The sequence below is a fragment of the Callorhinchus milii genome, unplaced genomic scaffold (genome assembly GCF_018977255.1).
Source record: "Callorhinchus milii isolate IMCB2004 unplaced genomic scaffold, IMCB_Cmil_1.0 Scaffold32, whole genome shotgun sequence".
In the NCBI taxonomy this organism is placed as follows: Eukaryota; Metazoa; Chordata; class Chondrichthyes; order Chimaeriformes; family Callorhinchidae; genus Callorhinchus; species Callorhinchus milii.
In genome coordinates this window covers 2,974,095-2,999,531 of record NW_024704773.1, presented here as the reverse complement: position 1 = coordinate 2,999,531, position 25,437 = coordinate 2,974,095, and the positions used below count along the sequence as shown (strand labels likewise).

The following is a 25,437-nucleotide window of genomic DNA, read 5'->3' as shown; positions in this document are numbered from 1 at the left end:
AAACATGCCCAAGGTTCTCCGCCCAGGAATGCAATCCGGGTCCTCCCGCTTGTGAGTCTTCACTCAGAGGCAAGAGAACTACGAACTGAACCAAACTGACACAGGCTCATGTTCAGACTACAGGGCAGTTAATTCAATTACCCTTTGCAATGGGAAAGATCACAGAATCCAACAAAGAGGGGGAGCCTAGTGGTGTCCTGGCAGACCCACCCACCTTGCACAGTATAAATTCCTTGTGTTGTTGCTCACAGAGTAGTGAACCAGTGCACCATCCCATATGACTAGTCCACCAAGTACATCCAGCAGGACCCAGATTGTGCACACTCTGCACTGTGGGGGGAGATTTATTTTCCCTTACCTGAATGATCTGCAAAAACAAGGGAAGAACACACTGGCTCTGTGGTGAGCCTATCCATTATACACGACCCACAACACCCCCCACCCTCGACCACACACGTCCAGAGTGGGCAAACCTCTCCCTCTCTCTCTTTTGTATTCTTAATGCTCTCTCTGGCATTGTAAACGCCACTTTGCTTTTGTCCCACTCCTCACCTCTTTGGTTATTTCGCATCTTTGCAACGCCTGGAGGTTTTTTTTTTGGTGGGTGTGTGTGGGTGGGGGTTAGATCTTTATTGCAACCTTTTTTGTGGAAGGGGGGGAGAGAACTTTATTGTGGTCCTTTTTGTGTGTGGGTGAGGGTGGGTGGACAAATTTATTGCAGTCCTTTTCCACCTCAATGTCATTGTGTGTTAAATCTCTTCTGTGGGGTTACTGTGAACCAATCAGGTCGGTCTGGTCGGCAGTTTGGGGGAAGCCCTGGGAGGGAGGGGAGGGGAGGAGAGGGAGGGGAGTGTGTGTGGTGCTGGTGCTGGTGGTGAGCTCAGCTCAGCTCCGCGGGATCGAACCCATTCATTCGGAAACTCAAACCATGTGAAGGCAGACAGAGAGCGAACGAGAGAGAGAGAGTGAGAGAGTGTGAGAGAGAGGAGAGGGAGAGAAAAGAGAGAGAGAGAGAGAACTGGACAGAGGCAAAGGCACAGCAGCAGCTCTGAGCTCACTGCAACTTTACATCCACTGTGAAAGAACAACTTACCTTCAAATAGAGACAACCGACGCAGAAACAACCGATTCCCCATCGTCACTGCAAAAAAAAATAAGTGGATGTGCATTCATTTACCGAGAATTAACTCTTATATTAAATACAGGACACTTGAGAGAGAGAGAGAGAGGGAGAGAGAGAGAGAGAGGGAGAGAGAATTACCAGAATGAGCCCGGGACACACTCTCTATATATTTTACACACTGTACTTCACGGATGCAATAGTTTCAGGTACAGTAAAATCCAATTATTTTTCCAAGTTTGTTTTTTTTTCCCCCCCATGTTTTCTCCCAAGATTTTCTTGCCATTTTTTTTTGAAAAAAAAACCCCCTCAGCGTTTCCTTTTTTTTTCCTAAAAAAAAACACTCGATCGGTTTCATCCTATATATCATTCATTTTTTTTTTGGGTGGTGGTGGGGGGGGGGGTGTGGAGGGGGGGGGGGGGGATCCTATTTTGGACACAAATAGCTCCACTTGCACCATTTTGAAACAAAATAGTAAATGCAATTGTATTTCCCCCCCACACACACACCCCCCACCCACACCCCCTCTCTGTGTCTCTCCTGTTCCCCTGTCCTTTCCCTAATGCAGGTTTCGAGGCTTTCCTGGAGGAAACCGAGATCGTTTTCCCAGCCGTTCTGCAGGACGGCAAACCGCGTCCTTTCCACGCCATTCTGGCAGATCCCGGGATCACTTCCCGGGAAGTCCGCTCCATCTCCAACGTGGACGAGTACGAATCCCAGGAGTTTTACCCGCGGGAGCTGCAGCCTCCTGCACCGCCCGGCGCTGGCGACAGCAGCAGCGATGCAACTTATTCCACCATCTCCTCCTCCTCCTCCTCCTCCTCCACCACCTCCTCCTCCTCCTCCTCCCCGGAGCTGCAGCTGAGGATCCCGGCTTTCGGCAGGGAGCTGTACCTGAGCTTACGGCGGGACAGCCGCTTCCTCTCGGGAAGCTTCACGGTGCACAGCCGCAGGAGCCGACACCACAGCTCCGTGCGCTCCTACCGCGGGGAGCACGCCTGCTACTACAGCGGGTATGTGCACAGCAACAGCGGCTCACTCGCCTCCTTCAGCACCTGCGGGGGACTGGTAAGGGCTCAGCTGTCAACCAGCACTCTCTCTGTCTGTCTGTCTGTCTGTCTGTCTGTCTCTCTCTCTCTGTGTCTGTGTCTCTCTCTGTGTCTGTGTCTCTCTCTGTGTCTGTGTCTCTCTCTGTGTCTGTGTCTCTCTGTGTCTCTCTCTGTGTCTGTCTCTCTCTCTCTCTGTGTCTGTGTGTCTCTCTCTCTGTGTCTGTGTGTCTCTCTCTCTGTGTCTGTGTGTCTCTCTCTCTGTGTCTGTGTGTCTCTCTGTGTCTGTGTGTCTCTCTCTCTGTGTCTGTCTCTCTCTCTGTGTCTCTCTCTCTGTGTCTGTCTCTCTCTCTCTCTCTCTGTGTCCGTGTCTCTCTCTGTGTCCGTGTCTCTCTGTGTGTCTGTGTCTCTCTCTGTGTCTGTGTCTCTCTCTGTGTCTGTGTCTCTCTCTGTGTCTGTGTCTCTCTCTCTCTCTGTGTCTGTCTCTCTCTCTCTCTCTCTCTCTGTGTCTGTCTCTCTCTGTGTCTGTGTCTGTCTGTGTCTGTGTCTGTCTGTCTGTCTCTCCGTCTCTCTCTGTCTGTCTGTGTCTCTCTGTCTCTCTCTCTGTCTGTCTCTCTGTCTGTCAGTCACTCTGTCTCTCTTGCTTCTGCAGCACACACACACACACCCCCACACACACACTCTCTCTCTCTCTCTCTTCACTCAACTTGATGTATTTTTTATTTTGTGCCATTCGTGTCTGTCTCACTGTGAAGGTAATGTTGGTAACGTTAACAAGTCCGAGCTGTGTTGCCACTGCCCCCACTGCCCCCCCCCCCCCCACCACCACTTTTTATCGAAAATATTTCTCCAGCAAAATGTTCACTCAGTCCTCTTTCCTCCCAATAATCTGATCACATCCAATGATCTGATGGTGGTCCCAGTGATTTGGATCACATCTCTGCTTTTGTTTCAGAACAGCCCTTGTGTTTTCTGCCTAATCTCTTCTAAAATGTTAAAAGCATCTTTTTTTTCATTTTAATTTTGTGTCGTTTATGTCTCTTTGACTAATGCTTCCCCCCCCAACCCCACACACACACACACACAGATGATTTTCTATCAGGAATGTTTAACCTCTTTAACCTCCCAACGTGAAAAGCGCTGTATCAAATGCAAGGATTATTATTATTATTATTAAGATAACCGGTGACAGTCGCCTTCGATGCTTTTCTATTAAACGTACGTGCAGAGGCAAACTTTCCCCCACACCCCCGACAGAACAATATCTAGAGGCGTGGGTTTAAAATAAAGTTTGTGATAACCGCACACAGTACAAATCGCGTCTCCTCGGGCTGTGTGGGGGTGTTGACCCATTCATGCCGAGTGTGGCCGCTGTTCTACGCCCGGCCGACAGGAGGCGCACTGGTTTGCTCTGTGCGGAGCCGTGTGTTCGCCCAAGTGCTGCAAACCAGCTTTGCAGCTCACCTCCTGCAATGGAAAGATCTCCAAATATGGTCCCAGGAACTGAACACCTCGTCCAGAAATGTATAATACCGGAAAAAAGTGCTTTTTTTTTTGTGTAAAAAAAATATATATATAAATCCCTGACACACTAATACTGAAGGAATCAAAATAATCTGATGCTCGTGTAGTTGTATAGTATTTTTTTGCAAACTTTCTTGAAAGCTTACGTTATGCAAGGGTATGTTTTCAAATTATTGCATGATATCAACTTATTCTCTGCTCTTTCACGTACAATATTGTGTGTGGGGGTTTTCAGTTACATTTTCTTGGATCTATGCAGTCCATTGCTGCTTTTTAATACTTGCATTTGATATCGCATCTTACCACTTTGTCAAGTCGTCCCAAAGAGCTTCACAGGATTTTTCGGTAAAAGTGTAATTGACTGTGTACTTGTAAGAAAATGCGGCAGCCAATTTGTGCACAGCAATTTCCCACAAACAGTCATGAAGTAAGTGAATGACTAATTTTATTGGGAGGGTTGTTAGCCAGGAGTTTCATCTCAGTAGTTAATTATTTTTATAGAAGTGGCCTGAGCTACTTAATGCAATCATTAAAAATTATTTTGCAGGCAATTGCGGTGCAATGGTGTGTGTACATGTCCTGTATACATGTGGGTGAAATACTGTTGATGTAGCTGCTGTAGACTGTGTTTTACATCCTGACTGCTGTGGGACACTACTGTGTGCAATTGGCTGCTGTGTTTTATCCACAAAATATACAGTCAACTCACTGTACAGTATATTCTGTGAAGTGCTTTGAGAAATCTCAACAAAGTGATAAGGCGCTATGTCAAGTGAAAGGATTATTATTATTGCACTACCATTTTATCTCACATGTAGAGTCAGCCTTGGATTTTACAAGGACAACAGACTCCCAGAAACAAAGTACAATGGTCCTAGCACCTATCTTCATCTCGGTGGCATATTTACTTTGATTTTTCTGAGCAATCTCTATTTACTAAGAATCACCTACCCTTCCCCTTCTCCCTTTCTCGATGTCTGATCCCATTTTTATGAAGTACTCCGAGACACTAACCTACGCGAAGGGCGCTATATAAATGCAATTTATTGTTTGTTGTTGTTGTTTTCAAACTTATGGTGCTTCCTATCAGCTTGTACTGAACAAGAAAGAAGTAAAGTGGCAGTAAGGGAGCAGTGTGATTGTACGAATAGACAGGGCATTCTTTCTTTGCATGGCTACATTAACATTTAGTGGCAGAATCTCTATCACGGGGGAGCATGTTGATGTGTACATATCATTTACTTGATCACCATTTTGGGGGGAATAGTAATTATTTCTGACTATTATAAAATCACATGGTGCAGTTCTGCATGTTTTTGCAAGACCTAGCGTGAAGCTGGAGGGGAGGGAAGACATTGCACAAAAAAATAGCACAGGGGAAATTGAGATGCTTAGCATTTTACAGGTGAGTACAGTGCATGATTATAGTTCTGTCATTACACCATTGCACTTGGGACATTAATGTATTCTCTGGTAAGATAATTAATGTTTACATGAATCCTAGAAATGTCAAAATGCCACTGCAGCCCTCACTCTTGACATTGTGACCTTGCAACTTGACTTCTCTAACACATTCCTCCGCCAGTCCACACTGCTACAGCTCCTCCCCATCCACCATCTCCAGCTAATCCCAAACTTCACAGTGTGCATCCTCACCCATCCATCACCCCAGTCCTCGCCAGACTTCAGTAACTATGCCCCACCCTTTGCAATGTCTTCCCTCTCTCCCTCTGTGTGCCCCCACCAATCCCCCACTTATCTTTAAACCAAACCTAAAATCTTACCCCATCTCCAGACATCTCCATTGCCCTCCCACCCACTTGGTGTCTGACACCATCCCTGTTACATAAAGCTTCTAGATGTTATTGTTAGTGAAGGGCTTAATAAATATAAGTTGTTGTTGTGGTAACAATGTCTGTGATAATATTAATAATAATCTTGCATTTGATGTAACGCCTTATCATGTGTTTGAGACGTCTCAAAGCACTTATAGAATATACTGTGAAGTGAATTGTCTGTATATTTTGTGGGCAAAACACCGCAGCCAATTGCGCACAGCGGAGTCATACAAACATTTTTTTTATGTATTGGACGTGCGATATTAACTAGGTCACCAAACAGTTAGAATCTGGAATTATAAACCACCAATTTAAATGTTACACACGTATGAATGGGATGGTTATGTGTATCTCAGTGCTAAAGCCATTCCCCATTGTAACATAGCATTACGTAAATAATAATAACAATAATCCTTGAATTTGATATAGCGCCTAATCACGACTCCGAAACATCTCAAAGCACTTCACAGAATATAAGACAACAACAACAAAATTACATTTGTAAAGTGCCTTTCATGTTGGGAGGACATCCCAAGGTGCTGAATAGTCGGGGATCAGGACCCGAGCCCTGTGGTAGGGTTGGGATGAGGGAGGGCAGAGAGGTAGGAGAGTGGCTGAAGGCACGGTTGAAAAGGAGGGTCTTGAGTCGTGCCTTGAAGGAGGCAAAGGAGGGACCAAGGCAAAGGGATTGCGGGATGGAGTTCCAAAGGGTGGGGGCAGAGAAGCTGAAAGCCCAGTAGCCAATGGTAGGGCGGGTCGGGTGGGAGACATGGGGCAGGCCGGAGCCTGCTGTATGGAGGGAGCAGAGAGGTTGATAGGGGGTTCAGCAGGTCAGAGATGTAGGAGGGGGCAAGGACATGGAGAGCTTTGAAAGTGAGGATGAGGATTTTGCATTCTATCCTCTGAGGGATGGGGAGCCAGTGGAGCCGGGTAAAAGTGGGGGTGATGTGGACACAGAGCCTAGTGCGGGAGGGGACATGAGCTGCAGAGTTCTGGATGATCTGCAGCTTGTGGAGGGAAGAGTTGGGGAGGCTGACAATGAGGGAGTTTCCAAGGTCGAACCTTGAGGTGATGAATGCATGTATGATGAATGCATATACTGTAAAGTGAATTGACTGTGTATTTTGTGGGCAAAACATAGTAGCCAATTTTGTACAACAGTGTCTCACAATCAGTCTTAGATTGAGTGACCAAATTATTATTTTATAAAATTATTTTTATGAAGATATTATTACCCCTGGAAAAGTGATCCGCCAATCGACTAATGACTGGGCTCCAAATTACTGCTAGGTAAACAGGCATGTAGAGTAAGGTAAGATTTCACCTAGTCCGGGAATCAAACCCGGATCCTTTAACTTGCGAGGCAAGTGCTCTAACCAATACGTTATAGGAGAATTCACAGTGCTATGGAAAACAACTTTATGTGACAACATTATATAAAAAACATAAAATTCAAGATTTAAGGAAAATAATAAATATTGCATGTCATTAAAAGCTGCAGGAATTGAGAATAAATGAATTATTTATGCACCATAGTCTTGTAACTAGAGGCTCTTTTCTCCCAAATGCATTTTAGCTGTTACAAAGCTCATTTAACTCAATGGAAACGTGCTGGAAGAATATCAAACAGTTTTACTTCTTCTTATAATACTGTAGCTCCATATGGAGAAGCTCATTGAAGACTCTCGTGTGCAGAGTTGCTTTCACTGAACTTTGTGGTATGAAACAGTGAACAGGACAGATCAGACAGACCACTTTAACTTGATTTAGATAAGAAGACAAGAAAAGTTGAGATGTGACATAGTTATTCACCTCGCAAAGTTCAGACCTCAAAAAAATGATTCAGTGTCTCTGTCTCTGTCATCCTTGAGCCCTCTGCTAAGGAGGTTTGAAAAAATACCCAATAAGGATCCCTCTTCCCTAGCTTTGTCTTGCTCCCTGTGGTGTCTTCCCTCACTTGGCACTGGGTTCAGACAGGATGACAAGCCTGGGAAGTTGCCGAGTGGGAATCACAAACACGTTCCTACATTCAGCTACTTTACAGCACAGTGGGTTGTAGCAGCAACGCTTTATAACACCCTATTCATACTTTGGGACGACAGGTCATAGAGCTGGAAATTTAAACCAGGTCCCGTACGGCTTTCTATACTTCAGCAATCCAGCCTAGACGTGAGGAGGACTGGCACCATCATGATCCTCTGATCATTTAACTTTTATCACATTGAAGAACTTGGGAGTCTTTGAACAATGGCACTATAAATAGCAACATAGAAGCAGAAGGGGTACGTTTCACCCATTGTATCAGTGCTGCTGTTTGCTACCGAATACAAATCTCACATTGGTATACAACCTTTCACTTCAGGAGGGCGTCCCAAAGTGCTTCACAGGATATATTGTAAAGGGCGGTGACTGTGTGTTTTGTGGGTGAATGTGGCAGCTAGTTTGTCCATATCAATATAATAATAATAATCCTTGCATTTGATATACAATGTCCTACAAATAAGCATTAAGTGAATGACCAACTTTATCTGGAGGATTGTTGGCCAGGACGCCGGAAAAAAACTCCCTTCTTTTTTCGAATAGTGCTTTGAGATCTTTAATGTCCACCTGGATAGGCAGACGGGGCCTCAATTTAATGTCTCATCCAATTTTTACCTGATTTTCTAAGGCATCCGTAGAATCCCAATTTCCAGCTCTTCCCACATGTTCCCTGTGCATGGTTTTAATTTGAGTTGTCTTTGTTGCAAATGAAATGCCATTCGTTTATAGCACCAATCAGACTCGAATATTTTTAGCTTGATGAGCAGCAAGCTGATCTTTAAGATAAAAAGCAGTCAGTCACCACTAGAGGAATGGCATCCAATTGAAGATGGGTAGGAATGCTTTACTGTGCCTTTGGCGCTTCTATTCTGGTGGAGTTGCATAGAGTAGTGGTTAGAGCACTCGCCTCGCAAGTGAGAGGGCCTGGGTTTGATTTCTGCATGCGGCGAAACCGTAGGCAAATTTCCTTACCCCACACGCTCCTGTTTACCTACCAGTAAATAGGAACCCAGATGTTAAGTCTATTGGCGGATCGCTTTCTGAGGGTATATTACCCTTGATCCATCACTGTTTGTGGGACACTGCTGTGTACAACTAGCTGCCGTGTTTCGCCCACAAAATACACAGTCAATCCATTTTACAATATATTCTGTGAAGCATTTTGAGATGTCTCAATGACGCAAAGAGCTTATTATTATACGTTGCAACCTGTTTGGTTCATCCACCAGCGAAGCATTGATCAGTGGTGCTATTTCACTTCTGATTATTTTAAATTACAGTGCTTTATTTGGTACTCTTGGTGTTGGTCTTTTAAAGCATGGGGTGGGAGGGGGGGAATTTAAAGAGAATAAAACGGGGCTAAATACAGCGTTTACTATGGACAGGGTGGTGTATGCCAAGCAACAGATATTGTTGTTGAGTAGCATACATTCACAAAACTGCTGCTTTTTGTTGTGACAGTTTACCACCTTGTATTTGCGCTGATATTTGGACTTCCTTCCAACGTGAAAGGTGCTCTATAAATGTTGTTTGTTGTTGTTGTTGATAACCTCTGTACTTGTAACATGGTAGCAGATCGGGGGAGTACAGGTGAAGGAATGAGGGTGGTATGCATTTGTATGGGAAAGCAGAACAAAGGGAGTGGATGGTACAACTTAGATCACACTGACCGAAGGTGGAATTAGAAGATTGAAATTAACTGACAAACATTTGGACATACCATCCTCGCATTATGGCATCAAGCTCGTCAATGAATCCACCCTTCCTAGTAAATTATTCCAGTGGTTATTTGGCCTTTGTGTAAAGAAATACTTCCTGATGTCTATCCATAAATTGCCCTTTACCACCCTGAACCTGTGCCCTCTCGTTCTGTTAAAACTGGGAAATTGTAGCCAAGCACAAAACAGTACAGTATTTGCAGTATTTTTTGAACTGCAGTTGTTTCTTTTACCTCTCATGCAAATGTAAAGCTGATTAGATGAAAGCCTCCCTACGTCCCTCCAAGACTGCAGTTGAGCTCGTTTGATGTGGAATAATGCCACATCATACATCTGTAGTGTACAAAACAGTTTCAAGTTGCTGTGAATATTAAACGTATAAAATAGGCAGCTGTTGGTGCAAATAAGAAGACTACTTGGCACTAATATACTAAACTTTTTGTTATGGATCCGTGAAAGGATTTTACATTATGAACCTGAAACAAAATTATGGCTTGTTAGTGATCTCCATGCAATTGACCCCACATAAGAAAATACAAGGAGTGTTTGGAAACAATGTATATCAGGTCATTATATGAAATACAACGCATAGTATTAACATCAAAACATTGCCCTTTGCAACTTGGCTGCCACGTTTGCCTGAAATACTCAGTGAAGAGCTTTGAGACGTTTTGATGACATGGTAAGGTGCTGTATCAAATACAAGAAATGTTATTATTATTTAGTATTATTCTAGACACTGCCACTCTTCTGAAAGCGAAAAATCATAGAAATGCTCCTGGAACCCATAAAAAAAACTGATCAAAGATGAATAAAACCTCCTACCATAAGATTGAAACTATATAGGTTATAAATAAAAACAGATACTACAGAATATATTAAAGGGTGAAATCTAATCTCGATGTTCAGATGACATTCATAAACTGCTGAAGCTTTGCCCTTGTGGTTTCTGATATAATCAGAACCTTTACTTTGGTTACATCCCTGTAGCTCTCGTGCAATCTGTGATTTTATATGCAATACTTAAGTGAATTTTTATGACGTAAAGAAGAAAAATCAAGAGGGAGTACGCTCTGTTTGAAGTACTCGTGCATTGCGCTCCAGAAGGGCTAAGGATACGTCAGGACCAAACCATTCAATGCCTCCAGGCGCTATAGAGTTACCTAATCAGTGACACGATGATATATTCTGTAACTAATTTTAAAGATGTGTTTATACATTGGTGCGCCAGAATTACTGGGCGGGATGGACCGTACGTAACAGTGTGTAAGAAAACTTCGTGTGCATTCACTTTCCAGAATGAAATAAAATGAACCATAAACAGAAATATAAAATTGTCGGAAACAGAAGGAATAACCCAGATGCTGTTGGAATTGGGTCCACAGCCTAAATGTTGCCTGGTTTCATCATACATTGACTCTAAGTGGACATTCTCACTTCGCTCTCATTCTCACAATGGTTTTGAGGGAAATGGAAATATTCACACTGGTGAAGTAGGGATGGTCTTTTGAGTTAAGCTCAATGGTTAGGGGCAGAGTAGAATAGCTTCACTATGCCTTTGGTGCTTCTATATCGACCTGGACATGCTTGTTGCTGGTCTCTTGAAATAAAATGTTCACTTCACCAGCATTGAAAGCCCTCACCTTCATGAGAGCCAAAGTTGGCTCCATGTCGGAATGGTTGGCCATGGAATATTGGAGTCAAGCCAATACTCTGTGGCAGTCTCAATAATCTAGTTTGTAAGCCAGATGGATCCGAAATACTCCAAGGCACTGTTGATGACAGTCAAACCACCTTGGCGCATCTGCAGGACTTAAAGGGGCAAACTGGAGGCAAGCATTTTTTCCACTCAGCCTCAGTTAATTCTATAAGCCGAAATCTTGATGTGTAGGGTGGCCCTCGCTGAACAAGCAGCAGGAAAGCTTGCCAGGCAGTGGTCTGAATGTGAAACTATGTGGTTTTAGATGGTTAAACTCCAGCACACACTCTTGGTGCCCAAACTTTGATTCCTGTGGCTATTACATTTCAGAATTTTGTAAGAAGGGTGCATTTCTCTGGAGGGAGAGTGCACACTCGATTCCACGCAGATGGGAAATTTCCTTGAAAACGTTGCCTGCTTATGTGGAAGTCTCCCTGGTCTGGATACTCTTAAGCAGGATGATGGGTTTCCACATGTGTTCAGACAACTGGCTTAGCAAAATCTCCCCCAAATCCATCTCAAATAAACAAAAGCAATATGTATTTATTGGTATATAATGTTTTACATTTGAAATGAATGTTTATTGTGGTTTGGTAATTGCAAGTTTTTTTTAAATAAGAGATTCCAATATTCACTGAAGCAGCTTATATTCTTTTTTGCCACAGAGAATAAATTGGAACTGGCAGCTCTTGATTGCTTCATTGTTAGATTTCAGCCCGTCCTCACAGCACACTGTAAAATGATACCCTATGATAGGGAGCTAGATATGGAAAATGTTCCCTTATAGCAAAATATATTTCCACCAGGGCACCATTTCCATAGAAATTGGGCCTTTGTATTTGTGTGTTTATTCTTCTTTCTGTGTTTCAGGTAAGCAATTGTTTTGTACACCAAGTCTCAGAATTATTAACATTCTAATTCTATAATGCTGTGACAGAAAAAGAGGGTTTACAATAGGAATATAAGCTACAAAAAGTTTCAACAAAAGTATGTTCATAAACACTTTATTGATCTGATGGAAATTGATGGCCTTCATCGTACTGTATTTGGACCAAGATTGCAGTTTTTTCTCTGATGTTTTGCCCTTTGGTCCATAGGACTTTACATTTTCTTTCCTTTGCTGAATTATAGCCCATGAATCACTCTTCAAAATAAACCTTTGCCCTTAGTGATGATAGTAAAAGAAAGAACTATGTTACGCTGGTCATCATCACAGTCAAGGCTGTCATACTTTTTTTNATGGCAGTCAAGGGGATGTTTAACCCCCAGAGATTAATGAAAAGCATCAGTTTAACTTGGCTTCGGCTCAGGAAATGACATGCTGTTTGCATCAGTTGGCCTGTTCTCCAGGTATTTCTTCACTAAATAAAGTCATGAGTTTGCAATTCACCCATAGAGTATTGACAAACAAATATGCTGTTGTATCCACAGACAATAATTCAGCACTTGAAAGAATCTTAAGTACAAGTTTGGACCATAAAATATAGGCATGCAAAGTGACAGCTCATTTAAGTGATATATGCAAGATAATGATTTGTCCTCCAATTCACTGTCAAAAATACTACAAAGTATAATGTCCTGCATTAGAAAAGTAGTTGTACCTTGCTGTCTTGTGTCATAAACCCAATATAAAGTTATTTTTTCTAGTGTCCTGGCCAACCAGCCCCCAGAAAAAAATTGGTCATTCACTTCATGGTTGTTTGTGTGACTACGCAAATCCACATTTAAAGAAAGGGTGGTTGAGGTCAGGACACTGGACTCACTTAAAAACAGCTTTTTGGGAGTGTGGGAGGGGTCATCTCTTGAGTGTGCATATGCAGGGAGATACCTTAACAAAATTACCATGTCAGTTGAGGGAGTTCTGTGGACTTGCTTTGCTTTTATTCATTTGGTGATGGTTTGTTTGGATTCTATGAGTGAATAAAATGCTTTTTGGAGTTCCCAAAAATGATTTCACTGATTGATTCTTGGCCAAGGCACCTTCTTATCCCAGTATCTCATGAATTTACACTCAAAACACCATCTGTAGGGTTGGTCACCACAATCGGTGTTGCTTCATTTCCAACAAGGAGAACAAGGAGGTCTTTAATAATAGACTGGAAGTTGTGGTGTTTCTAACATATTTGTATGCATAAAAAAACATCACATTTCACAGCCCAAATTTCCGAAGAACAAGAGTTATTTTCCAGCGAATTTTAAGGTTGCAATTTAATGCCGGACCTTCAAGTGAGAACACATAAATTGTGATTCGCAGTTAACCAAACAAAATGTCATCCTGGGAGACAATTATAGAAATAACTCACTATCTCATGCAATGGAATAAAGTACTCAAGGATTGCGGGCACATAGTCCAGGTTGAAACTCCAGTGCAGTGCTGGAGGAGACTTAACATTGTCAGAAGTGCCATTCCTTGGATGAAACATTAAATTGAGGTTCAGGTGGATGTTAAAAACTGCATAGCACTACAATATTTGAAAAGAGAAGGGAGTTTCTCCTTGAATCTTGGATATCAATCCCACAGATAAAAAACAAATACTCATTTACTTCCTGCTTGTTTCGGGATATTGCTGTGCACAAATTGGTTTGCATTTGTTCCCTTTAGGGAGTACATTGTCACTGCACTGTGCAGCAATTATCTGTGATGTTTCAACATTATAGACATTATATCAAATGTGAAGATGATAATTCTAAATCATTGAGTAGGGACAGAAAAACTGGCTCTGTATTGTGCAAAAACTACAACTGCAGTAATTCAGAAATGAAACAATAACTTGCATTAATATAGCTCCTTTCAAGGGGATAACGTCTCAGAGCACTCAACACTGGCGGAGCCTGTAGCTGTGAAATTGAATTAAAGCTGCTTTTGCTAGAAAGTACAGTCACTATGCTTTACGGTAAATCCTGTGAGGTACTTTGAGATGTCCTCCTGATGTGAAAAGGGCTACATAAAATTGCAAAAGCAGAAATACTGTAAATCTACAGAAGGTCAATCAGCCTCTGAAAGGGCACAGCCCTTCATCAGTTCTGGTGAAGCTTCAGGCCTGAAACCTTAATCTACTTTTCTCTTTTTGGATGTCAATTGACCTGCTTTTGATTTTCACCGTTTCTGTTTTTGTTTCTGGTTGTAATATTCTTGTAACCAGTCCATAACTGTTTAGGATCAAATGAAATCCAGAAGGTACTTGCACTGCTGCCAACTGGTGTTAATGTGTGTTTTTGAGTTACTTAAAATGCTACATATCAGTACGTTCAGCACTGAGCCTACTTCAATCACCTCTTAAACTATGTCTCATATTTTAAGATTGATCTTTAATCTTTTAATTTTGAATATCTGTTTTCATAAACATGGATATTAAAATGCTTTCTAAATTTAAAAGAATCCCCTCATCAAAGTTATTTTAACTCGTATTCTCATCCTAGGTGAGACATTTCAGAACTAATTCACAATCTCTTTAAGATAAGTACAATTCAGATTGTGCATCTTTCCGAGATGGAGAAACTACACTACGGGGTCAATTTGGTGATTTTTGTCACATATTGATTGAATGTACCAGGATGTCCTGTAGACAGATCTTGGGTTTCAATCTCAATTGTGATAGTCCACCTCCTGACCGTGATGACATTCAATTGCAAAGCAGGAACAGCTCTACTTAAACAGAGACTAAAGCATCTATCCACTGTTGAGGTCTTGTTGAGGGATTTATCGGATTGCATATAGAGGCATAGTGGGTTCAATATTGATAGGTTTGACCTGGCACAACTGCATTTATTGTTGGTGTAATACTAAAGGTGGGGTTGGAACAGGGTTGGGATTAGACCTGGGTACAATGCCAACTGGCAACAATATCTCAATGTCAGTGTCTCTGCATCCCATACTTTGAGGTCTTATCACCATCAATTTGAACACAACTGAGTTTTCTGAATTTAAGACAGTTCTCATTTATTCTAACTACATTTTTGCTTGATTTTTGTATTTGCTTGATTTTGTATTTTGCTTGATTTGTATTTGCTTGATCCTTGTAGTACAATCTTCAAAGGATGCATATATACAATACATTTACAACATAATTTACACTTAAATAGCTTCTTTCACATCAGAAGGATGTCACAATTCACCGGAATCCTGGTGAAAGGATTGCCTTCAGGTGACGAATCTGTTCATTTTTATTATAATGGACCAGGGTCCCATCTGCCTGTTCAGGTGGACATTAGATATGCCTTGGCACTATTTGAAAAGGAAGGGATTTTCTCCCAGTGGCCAATAATCCGGCCAAAATTGGTCAGCTGTTCTTGGGATGTTGCTGAACATATTGTCTGCCACAAATACAATCACTACACTTTACGTGAAAATGAAGCACTTTGTGATGTTTAGTATAATAAGATGTGATATTAAAAGCAAGAATTATTATTTATATATTGCATTTATGAGCTGGATTTAGAACATCGTGAAATAGGTTAGTTGTACCCTCATGATGATGTGTTATTGCAATAGTAATCCTTAGAGGTCCATTAATACCAAGGTGGGATTTTAGTGCATTGCTGCCAGTCATATGAAATATAAAAGGATAAATGCATTTTGATAGCACTTATGCTTCAAAATATTTCAGTTATTTACCGTCAAGTGTACTGAATGTGCTTTGTTGGCAAATGCAGCTCTACTTAAACAGAGACTAAAGTATCTATCCACTGGCCCACAAACAGCTAGGAGGTGAATGATCAGTTTGCATGGAGGATTGTTGGCCAGAGCAGCGAGAGAAACTCTCAACTCTTTTAAATAGTGCCATGGGATGTTTTGGAATTGGTAATATGTCTTCAACTCTGTAATGGTACCGTTTGTATAACCTGTAAGCAGCATGCTGGTGATATAAAAGCCACCTCAAAGCATTTCACAAAATATATATTGTAAAGTGGATTGACTGCAATTTGTGGGTGAAATGCGGCAGCCAACTGCTCACAGCAATGTCTCAAAGAGTCATGGATTGAGTGACCCAATTTTTTTTGAAGGAATATTACCCCCGGAAAGCAATCCATCAATCAACTAACAACTGGGTTCTTAATTACTGCTAGGTAAACAGGCGAGGGGAGCAAGGATACCTGCCTAAGGTATTGCTTTAGCCCTGCCCGGTAATCGAACCTGGGTCCTCTCGCAATCGAGGGGAGCGCGCTAGCCACTGTGCTACAGCTCTCCACAAAATCAAATCAAACCATTTTGCTGAGCCTATCAGCTATCATTTCTACGATTTTCTTTGGTATCACATGAGCAGCAAGCTTGAGGATTGCCAATTAATTGGATACCTTTTTTNGAGTCTTTTGTTTATTAAAGCACTTATATCTTGCTGTCAGTCAAATGCCTTTATTTGTCCGACTGCAATTTCCAGTTAAGATGTTTTGCTCTTTGGCTTCCAAAAATGTTTCCTCAGGTGTATTAGCAGACATTATCACTGGTATCTATTGCAATATGTTGGTTCTTGAAATCATGAAATCACTGCATCTTGAAGATGACAACCTATTGACTGCTGAGATGTCCTTTATTTTAACAAGTAGCATGAGAGTGTTTCAAAGTGATGTGACTGTGTATCGTACAAGCAAATACAGCAGCCAATTTGCACACAGTAATGTCGCACAAACACCTTGAAGTAAATGACCAATGCCACTAGATCTTTAACATCCACCTGAGTGGGCAATCAGGACATCAACTGAAGATGATCTCCAACAATGAAGCACATCTCGCAGCCTTGAATTAGAGGGTCAGCCTAGACCTTATGAGTTCAGAATCCTGTTGTGGAGCTTGATCCCACAACACAAAATCTTGCATTTATACAGCAGAGGGCACAAGGAACATGCAGAAGGCCAGAGCCAGTCAAGCAGAGACTGTGAGTTGGGGGGTAAGCAGGTCAGAGAGGTAGGGAGGTGCCAGGGCATGAAGGGATTTGAAAATGAGTGGGAGATTCTTCAAGTCAGTGAGTTTGGCGATAGGGAGCCAGTGGAGTCTGGCTGGATCTGGTGTGATGACATACGGAGTTTAGTAGAGTGAGTAAGTGGGTGGCAGAGTTTTGGATCAGCGGGATTTTGTGGATGGTGGAGTGGAGCTGGGGAGATCGGCAAAGAGGGCATTTGAATAGTCATGGCAGAAGGTCACGAATGCATGGACGAGTGTTTTGGCTGCATCTGAAGTAAAGTACGTTCAAAGGCGGGCAATGTGACGGAGGTGGAGGATGGTGGTCTTGGTCAGGGACAGGATGTGGATTAGGAAGGACAGCTGTGGGTCAAACCTGATGCCTTGGTTGCGCACCCTTCTGACTCATAGGAGAGAGTGCTGCTAACCGAGCCAAATTGGCACTTAGTCTGAAGCAGATGAACCTTATCAATTATTGTGGATCTTTCGTTGGCCATATTGTACACTTGAGTGGTACCTTTATGCATAGTTTTGATAATAAAATTGAGCAATTTTAAAGTAGATAAGTTTTAAAAATAGTCAACTGATTTGAATTCCTAAGGTTGTCATAAGCTGAATCCCATCCCCCCCCCCCACCCTGCATTTCAGCCAAGTAGATTCCAATTGATTGTAAGCTTGAGCTTCAGAAGACACCACCCAGTGGTTGACTGTGGTATTTGCTCTTAATTACATGCTCCTTTAGGAACTGCACCACCATTGTTTCTGCCATTTCCAAAGATGATTTATCCTATGGCAAAGAGAATGATCTAATTGGGAGTTATTTAATGGTGGGGAGGAAAGGAAAAATCAGCAACATGTTCTTGAAGGCTTGCATTCTCTAAATCGATAAGGAACATCACTATTGATGGTCACGAGAAAGTCCATCACTCCTCCGACTGTCTACTTCTGACTGTAGGAAGACAAGATCGATTTAGGAAGCCAGGAGTGGAAGATACAGCAAAGGGGAAATCATACACCATCAACAGAATAGGATTGAATACATTCAATTTATTATGTTAAAATAATTTCTTCGTAAAGAGTTCACAGTCTTTTTTATTGGACCTGCAATTGCAACAACTTGCAATTATGTTAGCCCTTTCACACAGGATAATGTTTTGGAGCACTTGGATATCAAGCTTAAAATAATTCATTTTGAATCATTTAAACCTTTCTATTACTAGAGGTCTCCTAAATTGTCTGTGTTCGATTGTTTTCAAATTCATAGTTTTTTGCACAGCTATTCAGATTATCTTTATTGATGTGTACGGTTTCTTAATTGGCTATTAACATAGAAATATAGAAATCTATAGTGCAGAAGTCGTCCGCACTGACTCACAGAGTAAGGAGTTCTAGATTTGTCTCTCAATTCAACTCCACAGCTCCACCTTATTCCTATGCCCTTCAAGTGCCTCTTTGATCATATACCTGTCTATTTCCCTGTTGAAAGCTACAAATAGCATGAGGTATTTTAGATTTATTTAGGTGATATTGATAGGAGCTATAGTTATCCCAATTCTATACTTTGGAAATTGGGAAGGCTTTTGCGAAAAATTGCTTCATGCACCCATAAAATGTACAGTCAATTCACTTTACAGTATATTTTATGAAGCTCTTTGAGACGTCTCATTGATGTGATAAGGTCCCTATATCAAATACAAGGATTATTATTTTATTATTGTGCGAGTGGTTAAAATTAAAATGACTCGTGGTTTCTGATCACCCTTGGAAGTCTATTAGCAAGCACTAGTTTACTCATCAAAGTAAGGAATTATTCAACTGGAGAATGTTACATTTTCTCTGCTTGTCAACCATTGACAGAATCAAAGCTATACAGGTCAGGTATGACATGGTTCAGACACATGGGAGATTTTCTCTTCATTGTTCTGGTGTATTTAAGCTCCATAAAACACCTCCCACTGTTACAGTGTGGCAATTTGATTTCAGGCTAATTGTAGGCCATAGAGTTGCAGTCAATGAAACTGAGAGAACTTATTTCAACCTGTGACCTCCAGCAGCTTTCAGGGAGAAAAAAGAGACTTTCATCCTATGTGTCTGTGCTGAATTCATACCCAAGTCCGCTTCTAACATACTGTGCCAACTGATAACTCGGAGATGGGGTGTGTCTAAACATTTTCACAGCGTTAGTATGATGAACAGCAGCAATCGATACAATTGTCTCCAAGGTAACTGCTTAATATTTTTGTTTTGTTTATGTTTCCAGATGGGGTTCATTCAGCTTAATGAAGAATTTATATTTATTGAACCTCTCAATCACACCTTGGCTGTAACAGGATACGCCCACCGTGTATACAGGCGAAAGAGGTCTATGGATGAGAAATCTGCAGAAAAACTTATCTCACAACCATCCTGCGGAGTGTTTACAGGTACAGCAGATTTTTATTTCACTCTATTTCTTATTTTTTCCTAAAACTAAGTCGTTTTTGTCTTGTTTTCGTCTACATATAAACAGTCACAATACTTTAGTACACTCTTAAATTCTGTGAAGCATTTTGAGACGCTTTGATGCTTTGAAAAGGCACTTTATCAAATGCTTCCCATTTGGATGTTCCCTCCTTTTATTCCCGAGTTATCTCATCCTTTATCCATTTGATCTGCTATTTCTGCAAATGAATAGATTCGGCGTTACCTATTTCCAAGTGCAGCAGTACAGCTACTTGACAAGGAATCTCTGCCTGCATAATTTTAATGTGAATTCATTTCTGAATGAATGCCCTATTGTCTGGAGAATGTACGAACATAAATATATCTCCCAGTATTTAAATTTAAAACATCATTATATGAACTGGAGATACAAAGTTTATAGTTCTGAAATGTTGAATTTTCTTTCAGTTTTAACACACAACTATGATATATTAAATACTGGTTGTGCTTGTGATTTCTTTGAGAAATTGATGCAAAATCTTAAACAGTAGGAAAATATTACTGATGTAAAATATAACAATGTGATCTTTGGTAAAGTACCTCATGTCTAGAGGATGTTTCAAAGTGCTTCAAAGGATATAAGCTGCAGTGACTATGTATTTTTGTGGGCGAATCAGGGCATCTAATTTACGAATCGCAATGTCCCACAAACAGCCATGATGTGCACGAACACAAGACAAAATCAAAGAGATGCCTGCTTTCATTGAGTCTCAACATTGTCACCGCAGGGGAGATGCGCAAATTAGGTTTAAAGTTTCACCGTTAGCAAAACTATGCAGGTCTGGGTAAAATTCAAGTGAAACCGAGCCTACAGATTATAAGGTTCTAAGTACAATTCCCAGTCTTTGCTGACTTATGTGATCACTGGCTCCTGGAGAAAAATCCACCAGCATTCCTGTTCCTGATCACTATCCAGTCTCCTGCTGGAAAGAACTCGTGTGCAAACATCAGATGAAGTTTGGATCAAACTTCACTGTGATGGTCTCTTTGGTTGAATAACTTGCTGACACTCAAGGCTTACAGATGAAGAATGGCGCACTTGAGCAAAGTACAGAAGTGCGGTTGGCACCCATGCAACAATATGTCAGCATAAGTCAGTGTCTGATAAGAGGGCAGAAAAATGGAAGGTGAAAAGCAGATGCAAAAAAANCATTTCAATGGTTTCATTGTAATAGCCTTTTGGAATTTGGTAAAAAATAGTGTTGAGACTTGAATTTAAAGCCCTGTCTGCAATATTGTGTGTTTTTTATCCTAGACTTGAACTCTTTCATTGGCCTGAATTTTGTATAATTTTGATGTGCCATTGCGAGCATGTTAAATAGAATGAGCTATGACATAATTTTTTATTTTATGTCACTTTTAACATGTATTTGCCATAATGGGGTCTAAAATGTGGGATTTCTAAAGGGAACATCTCAAATGCACAGTCCCTATGCCTTACAGTAAATCTTGTGAAATGTTTTGAAATGTCTTGACGACATACTACATACTACATCAAATGAAAACATTTATTTTTATCCTGTAAATCCTGAGAAGTGCTTTGATACATTTTAGCAATATTTTAAGGTTCTCTGTCTAATGCAAGAATTTTTATTATTATTAACAATAATCCTTGCATTTGAATTCAAGATCCTCATCCTCACCTACAAGGCCATTCACAGCCTTGCTCCCTCCTACCTCTCTGACCTACTATCCCCCTACTTACCTGCCCGTACCCTCCGTTCCTCTGGCTCCGGTCTGCTCCACATCCCCCTCCCCAACCGCCCTATCATCGGTGGCCGGGCCTTCAGCCTCTCAGCCCCTAGGCTCTGGAACTCCATCCCCCAGTGCCTTCACCTTGCTTCCTCCCTTTCCTCCTTCAAGGCCAGTCTCAAGACCTTTCTCTTTGACCGTGCCTTCAACTCCCCTCTCGACTCTCTACCCCCTCCTCACTCCCTCCCTTCCCTCCCCCTGACCATTTCCCCCCTGCTCGGGTCCTGACCCAACTGTACAGCACCTTGGGATGTCCTCCCGACGTGAAAGGCGCTCTATAAATGGAATTTTGTTGTTGTTGCATTTCATAAAGCGCCGTATTATGATGTCGAGATATCTGAAGGTGCTTTGATTGTGTGCATTTTGTGGGCAAATGCGGCAATTTGCACATATTCAGTGTTCCATAAACAGCTATGGGATTGTTGGCCAGGACACTGGAGAAACTCCCTTCTCTTTTTGAATAGTACCATGGGACCTTTAACATCCACCTGAACAGGCAAAAGTGACTTCAGCTTAACACCTCATCTGAAGAATGTCATCTCCATGCAGCACACTCCCAGCACTGCATCGCCGTGTCAGCATAGACAATACGGGTTCCATGGTCCAAATTGGGGTTGAACGCACAACCTTCTGATTTAGAGGGAGGCAAAGTGCTACCAACTGAGCCAGGATATTCCCCTTTTAAGGAATCCCATTTGAAATTCCGACCAACCCATGGAATCTGGTTCAGAAGTTGATCATATCAGAGCGAAGTTATAGAGGAGCAAGATAGGTTATCAAAACATATCCCCAATTGTGGGTCTTTGATTCCTTACTAAGGAATTCTGTCAAACAATCCCACGGCGGAAAATAGTGACCTCTGTTGTGTTAATTTACACATTGGTGTTGATTAATCCATCATTGAAAAAGTGAGTCGGTCAATGTTTTAATTTCTCATCTCTTTCACTGTGTGTGACCTTCTCCCACTCCACCGCCCCACCAACTCCATCACAATGGTTAGGCCTCAAGCAACTGCTTAGCTCATTGGACTACTGGCATTCGATCCCAGTATTGGAATGCCAGTTAATGAGACATCAGTTTAACTGAAGAAAGAAAGTCAGAGCCTGACAGGCATTATGGACAACTTCAGATCTAGCTATTGTGATGGAACCAGGGTTTGCACACATGTACAGACCAAAGGATCGAAACATCAACTGGCAATACATTTTCAATGATGTGTTAATTAATTTTCAGCCTTCCCTCCCATTTTAGACTTATTTAATAATAATAATCCTTGCATTTGATATAGTGCCTTATCACATCTTCGAGACAGAATATATTGTCAAGTGAATTGACTGTATTTTGTGGGCAAAACTATATTGCTTGAGCACAAATTTGAAACAAGCAGAATCAACTAGCTTCAATGAGAATCCAATAGGAATGATGAAAAAAATGATGAAAAAATGATGAAAAAAATAATTTCTTCTGGGTACTGTAGTGCAGTAGTCTCTTATTTGTTCTAGTCAACCAGTAGACAGGGGCTCTCTGTCATGAACACAAATCACAAGATTAATCTGATTTATTTGGAATGACATTCGAGTAAGCACATGAAAGGATACATAATAGCATCATTTTGGATGGAGATTAGAGCAATTATTGCCTTATTAATGTTCATTATCAGCCTTCGCTGGGGTAATGGGCTCCTACATCCAATAATTAGTTAAATGTATGAATGGAGGTATTATAAATAAAGATATAGTATCCTTCTAGTTCAAAGATATTTAGTAGAATTCAAAACCATCCAAAAACTGCACAGTATTTCTTTTGTAACTCTCTCAGACCTTTCTAGTAATACAGTTGCTGTACTGGTATGAATTGTCCTCACCCTAAAAAAGATGGTGATTTGTTCAGCATGCATGCCAGAAGTGTAGCTGGCGTCTATCTTAGAAAAGAGGAAAATAATGTGGTTTACCTTAAAGGATAGATGAATTGAAAATTTTAAAAAATTTAAAGAAAATGGCTTCCATCTGGAAAGGAAAAGAAAACATATATTAACTCACTCCTTCCCCTGTCTACCCAGATTCTGATTGCCCGTGGAGTTGTTATCTCTCTTAATTCCAATAAACATGTGAAAATGGAAATGATCAAGTGTCAATAAATTGGGTTTCAATAATTATTTTGATCTGTCAATAAAAGGTCAAAAACAACTGTTTTTGTCTGTACAGTAGGAGATATTATAATAATGAAACCTGATCACATGAGAAAGACACCTGAATGCGCTTCATAAGATTTACTGTGAAATGAAGTGACTGCGTATTTTTAGGCAAACGCGGCAGCACAATTGGGTATGCAATATCCCACAAGCAATCATGAAACAAGTGACCGATTTTATTCGGGGTGATTGTTGTCCAAGACCCTGGGAGAGAGAGACTACTTTCTCTTTTTGAATAGTGCCATAGGATCTTTAACTTCCACTTGAACAGGCAGAAGGGACCTTGGTTTAACATGTCATCTGAACGACGACACCTCCGACAAGAAACTTCCCCCCCCCGGCACTGCATTGAAAAGTCAGCTTAGACTATGGGTGTTCAAGTACCAACATGGGATTTGAACCCATAACCTTCTGACTCTGAGGCGAATGCTGCCACTGAGTCAAGCTGACACAATAATAAATAATATACAATGCAATTTACATTTATATAGTGGGATTCATGTTGAGAGGATGTCTCAATATATTTAGAGGTGAACATGGCTGTCATGAAGTAAGTGGCCATTTTTTTAACCTGGAGGGTTGTTGGCTAAAACACTAGGAGAAGAAACCCCTTTCTTTGGGAATTCTTTCTTTGCCATGGGAATTTTAATGTCCGCCCAAAGAGACAGATAGGATCTCAGTAAAATGTGACCAATTTGGCAACCTGTTTTTAGTTAATGAAATCCAAAGTGCTCCATGGTCATGAGTAGTGGTCTTCTGGCCAGAGGCTTTGGGCCTAAATTGTTCTCCCAATTATCTCATCTCACTCCTATCCTCTCTTTGCAAGCGAGAGACCTGAGTTCATTTCCAGGCAGATCAGGGCGAAACCTTGGGCAAGTTTCCTTACTCCACACGCCTAATAATAATCCCTCCAAAACCCAAAACAATAATAAATTGGTTATTTTCAATCTACGGCTGTTTGTGGGACATTGCTGTGCGCAATTGGCTGCCGCGTTCGCCCACAAATATACAGTCAATTCACTTTACAGTGTGTTCTGTGAAGCGCTTTGGGACGTCCTCCCGACGTGAAAAGCGCTATATCAAATGCAAGGATTATTATTATTATATTATTATCCTAAAAGTACTGATTTGTACTTAGGTTTGCCTTTAATTGCCGAAAGTTGGAGAGGAAACTGATAGTCCTGGGTTTACATCCAGTACATAGGAAGAGGGCAAGTGCTCTTCAGGCTTTGCTGCCAGTAACTAATATAATCTAATTCTATAGTAACTAATGCCGTACAGTTTTGAATGCAACGGTCAACAAAAAGGTTACCATTTGCTGCCACTGACACACCATCGTAAATGTTTCATTTGTTTTACAGAAAAAAGAAAGACCAAAGCTCGGAAACAAGCGGACACTGGAAGAGGAAAGAGATACACATATAAATTATCCCATGACTATAATGTTGAGACCCTGGTTGTTGCGGACACTGCAATGGTCAACTATCATGGAGCGGATGCAGTCAGAAGGTTTATTCTGACTGTGATGAACATGGTGAGGTTAAATTGTAGCTGACATAACTTTATCTTGAATTCTTGAAAGACCAGTAAACCAAGTAAAAAAGTATAATGTTATTTATCTATTGTTATTCCAAAACTTTGGATTGAACCACACTTTGAACTGTTGATTCCATATGGTCACCGAATGCCCCACTTTGATACCGAGGGTGAAGATTATTGAGGGGTTCAGTTTTGTGAAATGTCAAAGGTTGGAATCTTGAGGGAATTTGGGAAGAGAGTTCCAGCTAATGGTGGCAATGGTGGCTAAAGGCTTGGTGGGTTGGAGCTTAAGTAATTTATTGCTATCAGAACATTTTAATTAACATTCTTTTATTGTCAAATTCCAGTTATACTGTTCATTTCAGTTGTCAAAGGTGATTAATGCTTGCAAATATCTTTGCATCTGCTTTAAGCGTTTTGCCTTTTTTTAATTCAAACTTTTCTTTTATGGTTTTTAAGGTGTTCAATCTATTCCAGCACAAAAGCCTGGGCATACAAATGAACCTTCGGGTGACAAAACTTGTTCTGCTTCACGAGACCCCGGTAGGTAAAGTATAACTTGATTCAACACAAGGTATTAATGAAGTGTCAG

At 41.2% G+C, this 25,437-nt stretch overlaps 1 protein-coding gene across 1 annotated transcript in view; it reads left to right on the top strand.

The window, feature by feature from the left end:
* Window positions 1–983: 983 nt before the first annotated feature.
* The window catches only part of LOC103178117 (A disintegrin and metalloproteinase with thrombospondin motifs 19), a 197,640-nt gene continuing 173,186 nt past the window's right edge, over window positions 984–25,437 (top strand). The window contains 6 exon segments of the mRNA XM_042345176.1: window positions 984–1,329; window positions 1,690–1,904; window positions 1,983–2,189; window positions 19,143–19,305; window positions 24,668–24,840; window positions 25,305–25,388. Coding sequence (XP_042201110.1) covers window positions 1,266–1,329; window positions 1,690–1,904; window positions 1,983–2,189; window positions 19,143–19,305; window positions 24,668–24,840; window positions 25,305–25,388 — 906 coding nt within the window. The 5' untranslated portion in view covers window positions 984–1,265.